Genomic DNA, 16,691 nt, shown 5'->3' on the forward strand with positions numbered 1-16,691 from the left:
ATGATAAAGAGAAGAATGTATTTTATTATATTAACAAGGTAAAGGCAGGAAAGTAACATGATTTTAAAAGAAAGTTGAACAACATGTTTGTTTTTCTTCTCCATTTATACTTGGAAGGAGGGACACGCATCGAGCGACAGAGCAATGACTATTGAATTCATCACTCTCTGCACTACTTGCCTACAGGGCCAGTTTAATTTATTTTCACTTCACCACTTTGAAAACTGTTGGCTCAGGCTATTCTAACATATTCATAAATCTCCCTAGATAGGCTCATGGCTCTTCCTAGATAGGCTCTTGAGGAAACTGGAGAAAGAGATGGAAAAGAGGCAAATTAGTTTGCTTTGTTTTGACTAATTTATGACAGCCACGTTGGAGGTGAATGGGTCCTTCCAAGGTAATGGCTTGCGGAGGCTCCAGAGCCGTTTATCTTTTATGGAGAAAATATAAATAACCGCTTTGCTAATTTTTACCTCCAGCACGTATGGTGGAAATTTATACAAATTCTTTAAAAAAAGGCCTTTTTTTACTTGTTGCTTAGCACAGATTCCACAACTACTATAACCATGACTGTCGTTTTGACTGCTAGGACATTAAATTTGTGTACAATTTGAATTATATTAGAAGGGTGTAAGAATATTTGGGACAATGGTTGAAAACACATCAGGACACTAAATGAAAACTATCATTCAGTGTCCCATTGTTACCAAAACATTATGAGCTAATTAGTTTTCTTTCATGGAATATTCATGCCTTTTCCAATTCATGGTAACCTGTGTCTCTGTCATTCTGTTTTAGTTTGTTTGTCTCTCTTGGGTTATAATGAAGTTATAACTAGATTTTAGCTTGAGAGTTCAGAACAGCATCAAAAACCAATTCAATACCACCACTGTCAGACTTTATTGAAATACAACATTTTTATATTTTCTTATTTTATCAATTTTAGTCTTTAAATAATGATCTATAAATGTCTCTATGAACTGGCACCTAAACCTTCTATTAGTAACAGACAGATATGCAGCAGAGTGGAATTTGAGTCTTTAGTTGAAACTGTAAGGTTTCATTTTTCAATACTTCTTTTGCCAAAACTGCACTTGCTGTGAAATGCGTAAGATTCTGGAATTTAACCACAGGTTTGAGGTCTGTGACCAGTTTAAGCCATAAAAAAAAAACAAAGAAAAACTGTTGTCTGCACCAGCGGCAGCGCCTAAAAAAGTTTCTGCTCAAAGAAAAAAATTAAAAAAAGATAAACAAACCACTTTGGCCGTTTTTACTTTTACTAAAGTGCATTTTGTTATTTTCATTTAACTCGTTTGATTTTTTCCAAATTTTAAAAATGCTTGCGTAAATATAATATTTAATCTTTTGCATTACTCAACAATTTAGGCATGGAATTACCCAACACTCATGAGAAGAAAACTAGAATAGTTATCCTCGTGGGATTCAGTGCCTGTACTATATAAGCATAATTTACAAAAATGCTGTAGATTTGCTTAAAAGCCTTGCGTAAAGTGGTTGTGTGCAACCGCTTGACGAAAGACTTTTAATCACATCTACAGCTTTTTTTTTAAATATTAATAATGAAACAAATAAACACACATATAGAGGAAATGTCAGGGTCTTATAGGTCCATATGTTATTTTTTAAGTTAGGACATTGCAAATTTTGAAATGAGTCAAACTGACCGACTGCCTTGTTAGCCATAATGTTCATACTTCTTTTTTTCTTCATCAAATCTATTACCAATTACAGTATTTAAAATAAAAGAAAAAAACAGATTTTTCTTTTATTTATTTTTGGCATCCAACGTTGTTGTAAGTAGAAACATTTCCACAAAAATGGTCTGTTTCATGTGCAATTTAGAATACTTAATCATAAAGATTTAAGTTCATAAAGGTGACTCATTAAATCTTTCTGTTTAAATATAGCTAAAACCTTTGCTCATCCAATTTCTCATTCCCCACTAACTATTTTTACTTCTTGGTCTCTGAAGTGGCACAAAGTGACTGGCCAAATCCAATATCATCAGGTTTCTAAGCTTTAGCCTGGAGAGAGGACAAACAAATAAAGATCTCATTAATAGGGGAGAGTAGAAGTTATCTAACTCCCAAATGTAGAAAGGCTAAACAGAGAAGCTCTTTTATTTGAATCAAGCAAAGAGAATTGGCCGGTCATGGTATTTTTTTAAATGTCTCATTAGACAGGATCCATTGTATTGTTAGTAAAGTTATACAAAGGAAGCATTTTTAAGGAGATATTTGAGAATAAAAAGGATTCAAAAGCACAAGAGTTTTTTTTTTTTTTTTTTTTTTTTTTTTGCCAAACATGTAATACACCAAACAGTGGGACAGAAGAGAGAACATTTACTTTAGGCTTTGATAGGTAGCTTCCTTGATGTCAGAAACCACTACAATATTCTAGTCTGAAGCACGGGGACTATCCAGAGTATGTCATATCTGCAGTGTGTTATCTGTGGCTCACAGCACCGGCAGCTCACAAAGAGCAGACCACAGGGGTGACGGGTGGGGAAAAAAAAATATTATCATCTCCAAATGTGGCTATTTAAGGGAGCCAGTTTAAATGTCTCCGAGAAAATGTGACGACAGCTAAATCTACCATTTGGAGCTCATTTCTTGCTTTTGAACTGCACTGCTGTCTCGGAAATTTCAACACCTGAAGCCAACACGGAAAATAAAGGAGACTGTTAAGAGAAAAAAAGAAAAAGCTTGATCATACATTTCTAATCTGCTCCATGCAAAAAAAGTTCTTCAGTCACATTTATGTCTCCTTGTGTCAGAGGTTGGGCAGAGGTTTAGAGTAAAAAACTAAAAGAGAAAAGCATGATTAAAAATTGAATGAGAGTGCATTTTCTAATACTGCATTCTTCGACTGGCGTCCATGCTCCTTCCTTTTGGCGGATGTGTTGTAATATCTTTGTTTTCTAGTGGTAAAGGTAAATAAATAATACAAAATCTAATTATAAAGAACATATTCCTAGTGACTAAAAGGCAGACAGATAGTCACACATTTCACTCCTTTGATTATGTTTAAACTTTTGTTTTATTAAACATGACTTCTTTGAACAAAAGAAGCTTTTCACTAGAAATTGACAACGTAGCTCCTTGACACACTGCTGCAACTAAAGGGATTAGGGAGATTAAAACAAAATGCTGGGTTAATATAATAACGATCTCCAGACAGAAAGTGTGGAAAATTTGAGTGTTTTCTTCTATGTCTTCTATTGCCTAATTTAGCCCCAAATAACATGACAAAGAAAGCAATAAAGATAGAAAACTAGAAAGTAGTAGGAGTATCCCTTATAGGCTTTCATATTAGCCAGACTTGGTTTCAGGGTCTGGCAAGCTAAGTGGGAGGGCATTTAAAAAGCATTCGTTCTAATGGACTGCGAGTGTGATTGCTGGAACTAAATGAGATAAAACACAACTCTAACTTTGGAAAAATAATTGCACGGAAATCATTAGTGAATGCAAATACCATATGCGTTGTAAGCCTGTCAGTTGTACAATGAGTACTTGCTAGTTCCTCTTTTTGAAGAAATATTTATTCTCTTCAGGTCCGTCCAGGTCCTCTCTTTGAGATTGAGTTCAAAAAGTTGGCTTTTCGAAAAGATAACGCTGGTCTTCTTGGCGGTCCTTTGGTGGAATAAATTGTTTTCTTAGAGTAATTGTATTGCTGCATGACCTACTTTTGGCTTGGGTTCACTTAACAGGGGGATGTCCTGGCATTTTCAATTAGAAATTACTGTTCCTGTTCAGCACTCATCTACAGAGATATATTTGTCTTTTTAACAGCCCTGCCACGCAAGTGCTTTCTACCTGGTGCTTTGGACTGATGGATACTAAGATCTGCTAACATGAGAAAAAATCTTAAGCCTTTTCATATACATGTCATTTTTATTGCAGTTTGTCCTTTAAATTGTCCAAAACAACTGACCAACCAACCAACAGATTAATAGTTTGTTTAAATGATTATATATGTTGTATTTATAGATTGTATCATTCTCCCAATTCCACCGTCAGGTCATACCACTGACTCTAAAAATGGTACCTAAATCCTTTCTGCTTGACACTCAGAAGTAAGTGTTGCATTGGTGGGGGTCAAACCACCAAACAGTTCTTGAGTGTGACAGAGTGTGTCTAGTCTCCTGCGGAAGGGTGAAATGTGGAAAAAAAAAAGTTTTTTGACAGGCCAGAGGAAGAATTAGGGGTTTGGGGGTTTATCCTTAACATTTGGGATGGCTTTGAGGGTCAGGCATGTGTGAAAAAAAAGAGCAGCATCCAAAACCAGACAGTTGGGTGCTGCTCGTGAAAAGTTGTAGACAGGAGCAGCTTCATCTTACAGGGAGCACAGATGTGTTTTGGAGTTCCCTTGAAGCTAGTATGGCCACCTTTAAGGACGTCATGAAGATAGAACGTACAATTGTTGTGCACGTGGTAAATGTATTGTGAAGTATCTGTAAGGCTAATGTAAGTTGAACGCACTTATGACTTATGATTGATGCTGTCTTACGTTCCCTTATGCCACACTGTAGTGATTCATAAGGTCCAAGTACTGGTTTACTACCTGACCTTGCCAAAAATGTTGTATGCATGTGATACTGTACGTAAGTGCCCAAAGGATGCAAACACATACTACACTCTTAACGTCTAACATCATTATTTCTAACAGCCAGGCTACATACAAAGAGCGTGCATTTATCACATCAACAGCACTAACGGCTTCTTGCACAGTCTGGAGGATCTGGAGGTGCTAAAAAAAATGAACAATCTGTACGCTGTGTCTGCGTCTCACCTACTGCAACCTTACCCTCACATGTTGTGTTCACTACAACCTATTGGCTGCAGCATGCGGGTTTGAAAAAAAAAAAAAAGTACAAGCTCACCAAGCGGTCCACAACTTTGATATTTCTTCTGGGCTACCACAGTGCCCCATACAAGTTTGCCTATTTTTTGCCCACAAACAGTCCATATCCACCCGTAAGGAGAGTCATGTTCATAATTTTGCCAACAGGTTTGTGATTGTTCTTCAGGAGAAGTCCTGAGAGGTGTGCACTCCTAGGAACTAGGTGCTGCTTACGCAGTTTTACACAAGCTTCATTGTGAGTCATAGTGTATCTACTATGGAGGCCTTATCTGCTCAAGATAATCCTTTTTTTTTAAATAGCTTTCCCAACTTTAAGAAACAATTGATCTTAGTATGACCAAATGCTCTTTAAAGTCTAGGTATGTGAGGCTGAATGAAGAGCATGAGTGGTGTCTCACGAGGACGTGTATAATGACACTTAATTGGGTCTTAGGAGGGTAAAATAATGGACTAGATGACCTATAGAACCACCAGCTTTGGCTTCTTCACTCATTATTATTCCATGTCCCCTTCTAAATATCTGTCCACTACACACCTTATCAGTCATCTTGCCTTGCTCAGACCCATGCATCGTCATACTACACATTGCCATTTTCTCCAATGAACTCTTCTATAAACAGTATGCAACATTCTCAGCTGAAGTAATTATAGTTTGAAAGGTTTATTTATGACAGCAGTTACCACCATTCAAGCTCGCATGCGTTCATGATCTGCCGTTTACTGACGACCCACAAAACTAATTTCAGCGTAAAAATCAGGCTGAAAATAGCATGGCGTGAATTGTCCTTAAAAGGCCCCTTAGTGACTCGGCAAACTACTGCATCAAGTGCTTTGCTGTTTTAGTGATTTCTTTTCTTTTTGGTCGACTGCTTCTCTGAAGGGTTTTATGGTCTTTATTTCCCTCCTTTTGTACACAATCTGACAGTAGATTGATGGAGTTTTCTTCCATTTGTACACAATCTGACAGTGGATTGATGGAGTCTAAGCTCTTTACACATGGCCTAGTGACGAGTCTCACGAGTAACAATCACTCTTTTCTTGAAGCCCTCCAAAAGTTTTAACAGATCTAGTCTGCGTGTTACTGATATGAAAATTATGTCAACACATTCTTGATTGCCATCAAATCTATGTCCACAAAACCAAATCGTAATTTTATCTCTCATGCTACTTAGTGTCAGTCCAACTTATTGTCCGTCTGAAAGTCAAATAGTCAATGTTATAAAATAAACATTTTGGGATATTAGTTCCTTTTTAAAGTACAGTATATCACTGGAGAAAATGAAATGTGAAAACTGGAAGTTAATAAGCTACAAGAAAAAAAAAAGACCAAAAAATAAATGGTTGGGTAAGTTAACTTTGTTATAAAACTAGAAGATTCTCTATCAATTTAGGCTAAAGTAAAGATCACTTTTTACGTAAATGTTTAAAAAAGATTGTCAATATTGTTTTTTTCTAAATCATCTGTCAATTTCTTGCAATGTAAGATGTCCTGTAACAACAAGCCCTTTTCAAGACCAAAACGCGCAAAATGCAGGGTTAATAAAGATGTTTATTAATTATTTAGGGAAAGTTTTATTTTTTTATGTTTTATTTATTTATTTTTTATCTGCTTTTATACATCTTTTTGTAATTATGCACAATGGGGCTTAGTTTGTAAAAAAATACAAAGGTGTACATACAATTTTGTTAATTTAATACGTGGTAGATTTTCCAGTTATAATTTTACATTCTCTATATATCTTAATGAGGTGTGTATTTAGTAATCTTTACATCGCCAAAACTTTTCGGACTTAATTTTTACAGGAAGTAAGGGCACAGTTGTGTGAATACTTACTTATACCTTATTATTCTATTAAAAATCATGTTTCGGAAGCATAGAAAACACTTTTATTCTACCTGACAACAACAGCAGTCAGCTGAGCTTAAAAATCAGAAGAAGCTTCTGTGCACGCAGATATAAAGGTCAATACTTTTATTATAATGGGGTTTTAAAAGAATTGGTATTGTGGCAAATCTGATACCAGATGTTGCCTGACTAGTTCGGCAACTTGAACCACTCACTTCCACTAGAATGCTGTCATAAAATAAAAAAATAAAAAGACGATAAAATGCTGATATCCCCTCCAAAATAATGACGGAGAAAAAATGGGAGGAAATATTCAATTTATGTTTGATGCTATGGTATGAACTTTCGTGAGCACTCTTAATTATGCCTATAAGCACTAAACTGCTGCTTTGTGACTGATTAGAAAGTGGCATTAACAAGCAGTTTAACACATCAGCCTAATCCAGAACCTTTAAATGATGTGCCTTTTGGTATTAACCCTTAAATACCATATTTATTAAGAAGACTTTGATTGCAGTTAAATATCATTTTAGATAACATGTCATTTGTCATGTGTTTTTAAATACAAAACAGAATGAAGGTGTTTTTCATTATTTTATTTGAAGAATTGACTTATCCATTTAATCAATGTGCTGACTGATTTCATCCACCTCCATTATTCAGTAAGCGTACCTTTAATTGCTAAGCCATTACCTAATCAGTCATTTTTTGATTCAGGTCTTTGTTCAAAGTCAATTCACTTTCAATATTTACACCCTTAACTATAAAACAGTTTTGTGTTAGGGTCTTCTAAAAGAAATGTTCTTTTGTGATTATATTAACACATTCAAAAAGTTACTTATGTCACGGTGCCTGGCGGTCTCCTCCCCCCTCCAGCTCTGCCCTGATGTTCCTGATTGCCACCAGCTGCCATCACTCTCCTCATCATCTTCTGTGGATTCAAAAGGAGATCAACGCCACTACTCGACGCCAGTTTGTTACCCCTTATGGTGACTGCTCTGGTTCTAGCCTCGTTACAGCTTCGTTCCAAGTCTCTGACTCTGACTAATTCTTTGTTCCCTGTCTCAGGATCCTACCGCTCACGAGTGACGGCAGCACGGACCTTCCATTCTACGCCTCAGGAGAACGGAAACCCTCGGCAACCGCTAACCGCTTCAAGACCCTCCAGCCACGCCACAGCCACGTCTAATCTGGACACTCCTCAAACCAGCCATCTTCACATCTGGAGAAAACAATAAATCCATTCTCATCATCCACTTACCCGTCTTCCTTCTGGGTTGCAGCATCTGGGTTCCTCACCCTTGTGAAATCATGACAGAACAAACTGGCCAACTTCCGGACCCAGCTGATCCAGAGGGACTTCGTTTTGCCGTCAGCCAGCAAGGCATCGCCCTGGGCCGCCAAGCCGACGCTCTGTCGCAAGTATCCTCTGCCCAACAGGAACTTTTTCGGCGCCTGGATGGTCTAACGCAAACTTTGATGAATTTAACTGTCCAGGGGGCTACCCCCGCACCATCACCTCCCGCTTCCAGCATCGCCGCAGTTTCCGCTTCCGGTCCGTCACCTGAAAACTACCGACTGCAGCCGGAACCATTCTTCGGCGACGTCGAAGCTTGTGGAGGGTTCCTGCTGCAATGTAGTCTCCTGTTCCAGCAAGCCCCGAGGTATTATGACTCCGACCTCAGCAAGATTACCCTAATCATAAACTCACTCTGCAATAAAGCGCTGCAGTGGGCTCAGGCTTTCCTGGCCGCCAATCCTGTCACCCACCTATCGTACGAGCACTTCATTAATGAATTCAGGCTGGTTTTTGACCAACCCCGTAAGCGGGAGGAAGCCTCACGAAAGCTTCTCGCTCTTAAGCAGCGAAGTCGCTCAGTGAGCGACCACGTCATAGACTTCAGAATCCTGGTGGTGGAAGCCGGCTGGACGGATCCAGCATTGAGAGGGGTCTTCTATCAGTCTTTAAATTAAGTCATTAAGGACCACCTGTGTTCGCAACCAGAAACCCACTCTTTTGAGGAGCTCGTCACGGCGGCTCTCCGTTCGGACACCCGCTTACGTGAACGACAGCATGAAAGACCTCAGCCTCCACGCAGAAGTCCTGCTTATCCACGACAAGGTACGGCGGCACACATTTTTCCTATAACCCAGTCTGAAACCTCTCGCAGTCAGACCGACGAGCCCATGCAGATTGGACACTCCAAGCTTTCCGCAGAAGAGAGGCAGCGACGCCGGATCGAAGGGGCATGCTTTTACTGCGGAAAACCAGGACACCAGGTACACCAATGTAGCCTGCGTTTAAACTCCAAAACCCCCCGCTAGAGGACAGGCCGCGGGCGGGTCAAGTCTTGTCATTTTCTAAAGATTTTCTCCGCATTCCTGTCAAGTTAAGTCATGTTTCTGAAACTCTGGATCTCCACGCTTTGATTGACTCCGGCGCTGAACAGAATCTTATAGATCACAGCCTGGTTACTCGCCTGTCCCTGCCTACAGAGTCCCTTCCTTCCCCTATTAGAGCCGCTGGGTTGGGGGGTCAGCACCTTTCGGTGATTACTCACCGTACGGAACCGGTGTTATTAATTACTTCTGGTAATCATAGAGAACTAGCCCGGTTCTTCGTAACTCAAACCCCCCAGAACCCCATTATTCTGGGGTACTCTTGGCTTCGTCACCACAACCCGCAATTTGATTGGGTCCATCGTCGTATTATTGGTTGGAGCGAGTTCTGCCTCGCTAACTGTTTGCAATCCACTGTTCCACCCGCTAATTCTGCCTCCGTTAAATCTCCTGAGGAGATCGATCTGTCTAACGTGCCTAGTTGCTACCACGATCTTCACACCGTTTTCAGCAAAGTTAAGGCTGGTGCCTTACCTCCCCACCGGCCTTACGACTGTTCAATCACTTTATTGGACGGCGCTCCTCTCCCTAAGAGTAGGCTGTTCAATCTCTCTGGCCCCGTTCTTTACATTCAAGAGGCACTTTCCTCGGGGCACATTCGTCCTTCTTCCTCCCCTGTCGGTGCAGGGTTTTTTTTTGTCGAGAAGAAGGACAAAACCCTCCGACCGTGCATAGATTATCGAGAACTAAATCAGATCACGGTTAAAGACAATTATTCCCTTCCGCTCATCAGCTCTGTCTTTGATTCGATTCAGGAGGCCCGTATCTTTTCCAAGCTTGACCTACGAAATGCTTATCATCTCGTACGGGTCAAGGAGGGTGATGAATGGAAAACCGCTTTCAAAACTCCTCTCGGTCATTATGAGTATCTCGTCATGCCATTCGGGTTAACAAACGCTCCCGCCGTGTTCCAGCGCCTCATAAACGACGTCCTACGGGACTTTATCAACCGCTTCGTTTTTGTCTACCTTGACACCATACTGATCTACTCTAAACATCCTGATCAGCACAGAAACCACGTTCGTCAGGTACTCCAACGATTGTCTGAAAATCAGCTTTTTGTCAAAGCCGAAAAATGTCTGTTTCATTCCACCGTCGTCCCCTTCTTAGGGTACATCTTCGAGGCAGGTAGCATTCGACCCGACCCCGCTAAAATCGAGGCTGTCTCCAAGTGGGAACCCCCTACCACGCGTAAGAAACTTCAGCAATTTTTAGGGTTCGCTAATTTCTATAGGCGGTTTATTAGAAATTACAGCTCCATCGCGGCTCCCCTTACGCGACTCACTTCCACTGTTCGGGCCTACCAATGGAACTCGGATGCCCAAGAAGCTTTTGACACTCTCAAGAACCTCTTCGTTACCGCCCCCATACTAATACAACCCGACCCAGCTAGACAATTCGTGGTCGAGGTTGACGCCTCCGACTCAGGCGTCAGGGCTGTATTATCTCAGCGGGAAGAGTCCTCCAGCAAATTGAAGCCCTGCGCTTTCTTTTCTAAGAAACTGACCCCTGCTGAGCGCAACTATGATGTGGGCAACCGTGAACTTCTCGCTATTAAATTAGCATTGGAAGAATGGCGACACTGGCTGGAGGGTGCGGTTCATCCATTTATTGTTTGGACTGATCACAGGAACCTTTCATACCTTCGCTCCGCCAAGAGACTGAATTCCCGTCAAGCCCGCTGGTGCCTGTTCTTTGACCGTTTCAATTTCACCATAACCTACAGACCAGGAAGCCGCAATATTAAGCCCGACGCCCTCTCACGGAAGTACTGCTCCTCTGATGACCAGGACGGCACCACGAACCCCATCATTCCCTCCACCTGCATCGTTGGAAACGTTACCTGGGACATTGAGAATAAAGTGATGCAAGCTCAAGGTGAGGAACCCGATCACCCAGAACCTCCTGACGGAACACTTTATGTACCCCGATCTCTCAGGTCCGACGTCATCACGTGGGCCCACGCCTCACGTATTGCCAGTCACGGCGGGGTCACCAGGACTCTCTGCCTCCTCCGTCGGCGTTTTTTCTGGCCCTCCATGACTAAGGACGTTAAGGAGTATGTGGCTGCCTGTACCACCTGCGCCCGCTCCAAGACCTCCAACTCACCACCGTCTGGTCTCCTCCATCCGCTGTCCACTCCCGGGTGTCCTTGGTCCCACATTGCCCTGGACTTTGTAACCGGTCTCCCTCCTTCTCAGGGAAACACGGTCGTCCTCCCGGTCATAGACCGCTTCTCTAAATTTGTCCTTTTCATCCCGCTCCCACAGTTGCCCACGGCCACCGAAACCACGGAGATCCTGGTCCAGCATGTATTCCGTCACCATGGTATTCCTGTGGACATTGTCTCGGATCGGGGCCCCCAGTTTGTCTCCCAGGTTTGGAAGGCTTTCTGTGGAGCCTTGGGGGCCACAGTCAGCCTGTCCTCAGGCTATCATCCCCAATCTAACGGCCAAGCTGAAAGAGCTAACCAGGAGCTCGAAACATCACTGCGTTGTCTCGCCGACCGGAACTCCTCTGACTGGTCCAAGTATCTGGTTTGGGCCGAATATGCGCACAACACTCACCCCTCTTCTGCCACAGGCCTGTCCCCGTTCGAGGCTGCTCTGGGGTTCCCGCCTCCGCTGTTTCCTTCCCACGAGTTAGACCTCGCTGTCCCCTCTGTTCAGGACCATCTCCGCCGATGCCAGAGCATCTGGCATCAGACCAATGCTGCTCTGCTCCAGACTAGGGAGACCAATCGCCGTAGGGCCAACCGTCATCGTGTGGTGGGTCCTACATATCACCCTGGTCAGAAAGTCTGGTTGTCATCCCGTAATATTCCTCTTCAGGCTACCTCCCGCAAGCTCGCCCCCCGCTTCATCGACCCTATACTGTGGAAAAGGTCATCAATCCCACCTGTGTCCGCCTCCGCCTCCCAGCGGCTCTCAAAGTCCATCCCACCTTTCATATCTCTCAGGTCAAGCCTGTCGTTGACAGCGCGCTTTGCCCGCCGTCCGCTTCCCCTCTACCCGCCCGGCTCATCGATGGCGCCCCGGCTTATACGGTCAGTCGGATTTTGGATGTTCGCCGCCGGGGTCGCGGCCACCAGTTCCTCGTGGATTGGGAGGGTTACGGTCCGGAGGAACGCTCTTGGGTCTCCCGTTCCCTGATCCTGGACCGTGCCCTCCTTGCTGACTTTTTCCGTGCCCACCCGGATCGGCGTCCCGGACCGCCTGGAGGCGGTCGTTGAGGGGGGGGTACTGTCACGGTGCCTGGCGGTCTCCTCCCCCCTCCAGCTCTGCCCTGATGTTCCTGATTGCCACCAGCTGCCCTCACTCTCCTCATCATCTTCTGTGGATTCAAAAGGAGATAAACGCCACTACTCGACGCCAGTTTGTTACCCCTTATGGTGACTGCTCTGGTTCTAGCCTCGTTACAGCTTCGTTCCAAGTCTCTGACTCTGACTAATTCTTTGTTCCCTGTCTCAGGATCCTACCGCTCACGAGTGACGGCAGCACGGACCTTCCATTCTACGCCTCAGGAGAACGGAAACCCTCGGCAACCGCTAACCGCTTCAAGACCCTCCAGCCACGCCACAGCCACGTCTAATCTGGACACTCCTCAAACCAGCCATCTTCACATCTGGAGAAAACAATAAATCCATTCTCATCATCCACTTACCTGTCTTCCTTCTGGGTTGCAGCATCTGGGTTCCTCACCCTTGTGAAATCATGACAACTTATCTCCAATAATATATTTTTTTTTAGATTTTGCTGTTAACTATTTGTGTAGTGATGAAATGTGACTCCCTGCACCAACAGTTTAAATGTCCAATTTCTTTTCTTATTAATCGTCAAAAAAAGTCAATACGTATTTATTACTGATGCACTTTGTGGGTATTTTATTAGAAAAGCTGCAAAAGCTAAAGTTCTGTCTCAAGGGGGGTTTCTGTAAAGTTCTATTTTATTGTCAAAAAGAAAAGGCAATCAGATTTGTTATTTTTGGGCATTCACTGTAAAGACTGCTCAAGGGCTGCAGTAAATCTGTTTGGGACTGTGTTTGTCCTTTTGGGTGAGCAGAAGACTCAGAATGCGCCTTCGCGATCATGGCCACAACGAGTTTTAGAATTCTTTGAATTTAACTGTCTGAATAGCCTCAGATCACGACAGAATATCGAAACATATGCAGCTGAGATGGTGCTGTATTCTAAGCTTCACTGCATCTTAGTTTTCTATATCTAAAACCATTTTCCAAGAATCTGAAGGAAGGAAAGCTGAAGCTTTTTTTTCCTTTTTTTAACAAGACACCCACTGTTTCCAAGTAAACGCACCATCAGATTTAAAAAGTCTCTGGTGACGGCTTGCCTAATTGTGTATTGTTTAAAAGCAAGCTGCCTTTATTCTTTTTATCCCTTAAAGTGTTGCTTACATTTTACAGATACACATTGGAAAAAGCCAAATATTAAATCAGTCTTTTTTTATTTTTTGTGTGGTTCTGCACAATTTATGGGTACATTTATGGGATTAAAGCACATAATACTGGATAATGCAACCTAACAAGCAAAGCACTTCTAAGCATGGGTGATGCATGATGTGTACTTCTGCTGCTGCCGAGTGTCCCAGTGTTTATTTTTAATATGACCTCCACTGCTATCCACTAGGACCGCATGGTCTGGGTGGATAGCAAATGCAAAGTAACATACAAACTTATTATATTTTGAGTTACTGCCAAAATTATCAGATATTGACTAAACGAATTATGCAAGTAACAATGCATACTATGTTATGTATATTGATGTTGTTGTTGTTGTTTCTCTTTCGGCTTTTTCCCATCAGGGAACGAGTCGCATGGTAAACTTGGCAAATGTTTTACGCCGGATGCCCTTCCTGACGCAACCCTCTCAAAGCAACCGGGCTTGGGACCGGCACAGAAGTAGAGAAGGGAACAGGGAGCAGCCCGGAGTCGAACCCTGGTTCCACGGACGGAAGGCGCTGTTATGTATATTGATAAACAAGCATATATACTTGTTTTGCAAGACAACTATATTCACTTTTATTATATTTGGTCAAACAGCCTGTTTTACAGTAAAAAAATAAAAACACATACCGTACATTTAGGATTAAGAATCTGATCTAAGGAACTAGGAATATTAATCTTAAAAAAATAACCAGAAACAATTGGCACCAACAAATCGACCAGATGACAAAATAGAAATGGATGAGGTTTGACAAAGAATGACTAGAACTACCAAGAGGGAAAAATAAGAAGTTTCTGGATTCATCTTAAAAAAAAAAAAAAAAATCTGATGTTCACAGAACTATGAGAAAAAAGCTGGAAGGATTCCAGGTATTTAGTGAGCTTGGATGCATTTCCAACCACAGTCTGTAAAGTAATCTAAATGTGAAAAAAAGGCAGAACTCTTGCCAAATTTATAGAAAATGTACTCCACAATCACAAACGGGTATTTGATCTCCAATGAATGTATTGTTTTATAAACGATAAAACAATTTAAATGGCTGTTAACATGATGCTAAGTGTGAATCGGAAGCCTGGAAATCATAATAAATGCATCTGAACCTGCTTACCTCTTCACGGGGGCTGTTAAGAGGTAAGTAGGTTGAAGAGGTCTGTGATTGTTGAGTGACTTACTCTATCAACCACCCTTCTAATTGACAGCAGAAATGATAATTGCACTTAAGGGAAAACAGTTTCACTCAAACTCTCACACATCATTGTAATTGGTTTAATGGAAAAAAATCTTAACTGGTAATCACCAAAGCAGGCCTTTGCTTTATATTGGGCTTATTCTGAAGGGAAAATAATGTCTTTTTTCAAGCCTGTCACCTATAACTCGAGTGACAAAGCGTCTTCAAAGCAGGGCATATGTATCTATTGCATAACGATAAATCTTTTTTTTTTTCTTTATTTGCTAAAACTTACAGAGTGCAGAGTTAATAGGGGACTTTAAACCATCCCAATATTTCAAAGACTCGCTCTGATCATCTTTTGATCTATTTTAGAAGTGGTCCCTGTGTTTTTTTTAATCATGATTCTTCCGTTTTCAGCCAAAATCAAAAAAACCTGTGTCATTTTTCTAGGACATTATTATTTTTTAGGCGGTAGTTCATAAGAAAATTCACCTATTGAGTTGTGGGCGGGACGGTTGGCGCAGAGTAAGCCTTCCTCTCCTTCCCATCATCCACAATTAAGAGCAATGAAAATGGCAAACAACATTGGAGCTATACAGATTTGAGTCAGATGCCAGCTCAGACGAGAAACACGAATTCATACAAGAATCTAGTCGTCTACAAGTGGAAGCATCAGCATGGAGTGGAGCAGGAAGCTTGTTGCCCGCCCATTGTATTTATGTCACCACTAAAATATGGTTCAACATATTTCATTGTTTCGTCTGCTCCCAATTCATGCCTTGAGTAAAGAAATACTCAGAAATGCATATTTTTTTAATATACATTCTCAATCATTAGAAAAATGTTAAAAAAAAAAAAAACGCTATTTTCATCAGGGCGGATTTTAGAAAGAAACTAATCCTGATGTCTTTCCCCTTGACGGGAAGGAACCAAAAACAAATCTTCCCGTGTCTCCAACCAGTTTCAACAACTGGTGTGAACTCAAATAAGTCAAACCAATCAATCTCTTGAAACTTTTGACCACAATTACCCAACCCCTCATCACATCTTTCCCACTGATTCTCTGCTGTTGCATGTAATTCCATCCCCTTGGACTAATTATTAGGCTTTTCGTGTCGCTGTTCATAACTTCTTCTTTGAAAAAGCACCCCACCTGTAGAGTAGTTGCTTCAATCAACGTACATACAATCTGTGAGCAAAATTCAAACAGCTCATTTCTTCTAACACGGATACAGCTTAATGACAGGGGCTTGCATACGCATGTCGGGCATACCTCCCATAAATCAGTCTGCTTCGGAAATTAATAAGACAAGCGGTGCTTTTAGACTCATTACACATTTGCACCTGCATGTAGAAAACCACTTTCTACTCTCTGGAGTGATCAGTTTGCACAGTTGAAGGTATGTTTTTTTTAAACTTCATATTATTATTGGAAGTTCTTGATCAAAGCTTTAAGAAAATACTTAAAAGTATGACTGAAGAGCAGACATCTATAACCAGAAAATTGCATCCCAATTCCCAGGGAAAAAATGGGAGGCTAATCTGTTCCAAATCCCAAGACAAATAAAAAAAAAGAAGAAATCAATCCATGATAATATACATATATTTTTCTAGTCAAAGTTTGACTACACCTCACTTACGATTTGAACAGGGGTGGTGTCCAGCCTCCCCAGAAAAGCATGATGATTTGTTTACCTTGTAGATGGAGCTTGCTCTCTGGGCTCTGCAGGAGGACTGAGCTAACTGAGTCCAGATTGTCATAGCTACTGCATCCCAGCGGTCCAGTGCGTGTCTCTGTCACCTGCAAGAGAATTAGGACTCAAATGAAGGCCATATAACAAAAACAAGTAGGATTTAGCTTGTATGGGTGCAGATGTTTACTTGTAAATTTTGTGTTTGCAGCTGGAAACACGTTCATGTACAGTATACTT

At 41.7% G+C, this 16,691-nt stretch overlaps 1 protein-coding gene across 1 annotated transcript in view; it reads right to left on the bottom strand.

Annotated features, from left to right (window-relative positions):
* Positions 1 to 16,691, bottom strand: part of brinp1 (bone morphogenetic protein/retinoic acid inducible neural-specific 1) — a 143,014-nt gene that overhangs the window by 31,578 nt on the left and 94,745 nt on the right. The window contains exon 5 of the mRNA XM_023960391.2: positions 16,456 to 16,561. Coding sequence (XP_023816159.1) covers positions 16,456 to 16,561 — 106 coding nt within the window. The remainder of the gene's footprint in view (positions 1 to 16,455; positions 16,562 to 16,691) is intronic.

Source organism: Oryzias latipes, chromosome 12 (genome assembly GCF_053564925.1).
Source record: "Oryzias latipes strain Hd-rR chromosome 12, Olatipes_Hd-rR_3.1".
NCBI classification, from domain to species: domain Eukaryota; kingdom Metazoa; phylum Chordata; class Actinopteri; order Beloniformes; family Adrianichthyidae; genus Oryzias; species Oryzias latipes.